This window comes from Bison bison, unplaced genomic scaffold (genome assembly GCF_000754665.1).
Source record: "Bison bison bison isolate TAMUID 2011002044 unplaced genomic scaffold, Bison_UMD1.0 scf7180017864302, whole genome shotgun sequence".
In the NCBI taxonomy this organism is placed as follows: Eukaryota; Metazoa; Chordata; class Mammalia; order Artiodactyla; family Bovidae; genus Bison; species Bison bison.
In genome coordinates, this window is record NW_011494874.1 from 7,359,768 (window position 1) to 7,363,075 (window position 3,308).

General features: G+C 39.4%; 1 protein-coding gene across 1 annotated transcript in view; it reads right to left on the reverse strand.

The window, feature by feature from the left end:
* Positions 1-1,486: 1,486 nt before the first annotated feature.
* AK7 (adenylate kinase 7) overlaps positions 1,487-3,308 on the reverse strand; it is a 68,991-nt gene continuing 67,169 nt past the window's right edge. Inside the window, exons 17-18 of the mRNA XM_010851392.1 lie at positions 2,273-2,431; positions 1,487-1,735 (exon numbers count right to left, since the gene is read on the reverse strand). Coding sequence (XP_010849694.1) covers positions 1,697-1,735; positions 2,273-2,431 — 198 coding nt within the window. The 3' untranslated portion in view covers positions 1,487-1,696. The remainder of the gene's footprint in view (positions 1,736-2,272; positions 2,432-3,308) is intronic.

Here is a 3,308-nt window from a genome sequence, read left to right on the forward strand (position 1 = left end):
TGGAAGAAACACAAGCTGGAATCAAGATTGCTGGGAGAAATATCAATAACCTCAGATATGCAGATGACACCACCCTTATGGCAGAAAGTGAGGAGGAACTAAAAAGACCTACTTGATGAAAGTGAAAGTGGAGAGTGAAAAAGTTAGGCTTAAAACACAACATTCAGAAAACGAAGATCATGGCATCTGGTCCCATCACTTCATGGGAAATAGATGGGGAAACAGTGGAAACAGAGTCAGCCTTTATTTTTTTGGGCTCCAAAATCACCGCAGACGGTGACTGCAGCCATGAAATTAAAAGACGCTTACTCCTTGGAAGGAAAGTTATGACCAACCTAGATAGCATATTCAGAAGCAGAGACATTACTTTGGCAACAAAGGTTCGTCTAGTCAAGGCTATGGTTTTTCCTGTGGTCATGTATGGATGTGAGAGTTGGACTGTGAAGAAGGCTGAGCACCGAAGAATTGATGCTTTTGAACTGTGGTGTTGAAGAAGACTCTTGAGAATCCCTTGGACTGCAAGGAGATCCAACCAGTCCATTCTGAAGGAGATCAGCCCTGGGATTTCTTTGGAAGGAATGATGCTAAAGCTGAAACTCCAGTACTTTGGCCACCTCATGCGAAGAGTTGACTCATTGGAAAAGACTCTGATGCTGGGAGGGATTAGGGGCAGGAGGAGAAGGGGACGACAGAGGATGAGATGGCTGGATGGCATCACTGACTCGTTGGACGTGAGTCTGGGTGAACTCCGGGAGTTGGTGATGGACAGGGAGGCCTGGCGTGCTGTGATTCATGGAGTCGCAAAGAGTTGGACACAACTGAGCGACTGAACTGAACTGATATGGTAAAGTTATTTTGTTAAGAATATTCAGCTACTTTCTAATTATCACAGATGTTAAAAATTATTCATCCTGTTACATGAATTTTTATACCAAGAAGTTTATAATTGTCTCTGCCTCACAGGTTGGGTGCTGATCTTAAACTCAGAAACCACCTTGCAGAAACCAACAGTGTTTGACTTCCTGTGATTCAAAAAGCAAAAACTGTTCTGATATATTTTCATTTCTAACACCATTGGTGCAGGGGCCATAACAAGTCACATAAAATCATTAGCTCACATGTTGGAATAATATGTAGTCTGACTTTCTTCATGCTGTAAATTGAGTTACTTTGAACATTATCATGCAGAATACTCCGATGAAGAGTGAAATAGTAAATCAGCATTTATCCCATGAGCTATACACAGATACACCTTAACAATTTACCTCTCAAATGTGGTTTTAATTAGGCTTCCCAGGCGTCACTAGAGATAAAGAATCTGCGTGCCAATGAAGGAGACACAGGGGACATGGGTTTGGTCTCTGGTTTGGGAAGATCCCCTGGAAGAGGAAATGGCAACCCATTCCAGCATTCTTGCCTGGAGAATCCCATGGACAGAGGAGCCTGGCGGGTCACACAGTCTATAGGGTCACACAGACACGACAAAGCAAGTTAGCACGCAAGGTTTTAATGAAGTAGTGACTCATTACCATAGGGCTTTTTATGATTTTACTTAATAAAATATTTGATTGCAGGAAGAAAGAAAAGAATTTCCCCAAAACTAGAAAAGCATTTTTTTTTTAAAGCAGTTTTTCAAATTACTATGTTAAACTCATCTTGAGCTCGGCAAAGCACATGACATGATATCTTCATAGTTTTACTGCGTTTCAGGATTATTCTTGAAAAGATATTCTGCCTATAATTGAAAAAAAAAGTCAGCAATTTAAAATGTATTATTTTTTAGAATTAATAGTACATTAGTTTGTACTATAAAAGTGAAAATTCATTGTACTTAAAAATGGAAGTTGAACAAGGAAATGACAACCCTCTCCAGTATTTTCTGCTGGGAAATCTCATGGACAGAGGAGACTGGAGGACTGCAAGTCCATGGGGTTGCATAAGAGTTGGAAGCAACTAAATAAGAAATAGTCCTCATTATTAACATAGTTTCCATTACTTTAATTCTAGACATTTAATAATAAAACAAACCAACACTTAAAAACATAAAAATGCAAATATATAAACTTTTTACTTTCAAATGAGTAATAAAAGTCTTATAAACTATGATGAAACTTATTATAAACTATTATAAACTATGATGAAGGTATTAAAGGCTATTTCCAAAATAACCAGATACACAATTTTTCTGTCTCAATTGGTTTTTCATTTATATTTGGGCATATTTTATTTTCAAATTGATATTTAAAAAAAAAAAGACACTTAAATCTCTTACCAGAAAATCAACAGGATCATCAGGTCTGACCTTACAACACTCATTCAGACCCTGCATAAGTGTTGGCATAACATAGGTCATTAAATAGTTTCTCAAGGGAATAGACTGGGCCTCCAATAATTCTCTTTCTTCTCTTTTCACTTCCTCTAGTCGTTTATTCTACAAATAGAACATTGTGGGTAGGGTAAATAGACAGAAAAAGAAGAACAGTTTCATACAACTCACCCCAGAGTCCACTAGAAGTAGCAATGTTCATTACCTTATGATAAAGATGGTGTTTCCAATCGGCAGAGAAAAGATGTAAATGGTGTTTTAACAAGTGCATGGTCACTTAGAAAATAATAAACTGGATACCTATCTCACTTCTTACACTGAAATAATTTCTAGCTGCCCAGATCAAGCAAAGTGAGAGAAAGAAAAGAAGGAAGGAAGGATCATAGAATTGTAGAAGTCTAATAGAAAGTCTAGAAGGTATTGGTCTGGTGGGCTTGTGTTTATGCCTTGCTCAGCATCGGGTCCCTCTCTCTCAGGACTAATAATTCCAGATTTCCTTTGAGAAATCTCCCTTTTCAGCCTAGGGGATTGGGTGGGGCTTAAGCACATCAGTCCAGCCTACTCCTGGACATTAGTTAAACAAAAGACAGCAAAAGACATTACACAGACAAAGATATAAAATATACATTGCTTTAGGCTTCCCTGGGGGCTTAGTGGTAAAGAATCTGCCCACCAATGCAGGAGACACTGGTTTGATCCCTACTTCCAGAAGATCCTTTGGAGGAGGGCAAGGCAACCCACTCCAGTCTTCTTGCCTGGAGAATCCCATGGACAGAGGGGAAATAAGTGCAAAGAGTACAAACCATAAGTGCAAATTCATTTTTGAATGAATGTGGCCATGCTGCACAACGTGCGGGATCTTAGTTCCCCCACCAGGGATTGAACCCATGCCCCCTGCAATGGACGCTGGAAGTCTCAACCTCTGGGCTGCCACGGAAGTCCCAACGGGGGAAATTTAAATGTATAGAAAGGGATATGACAC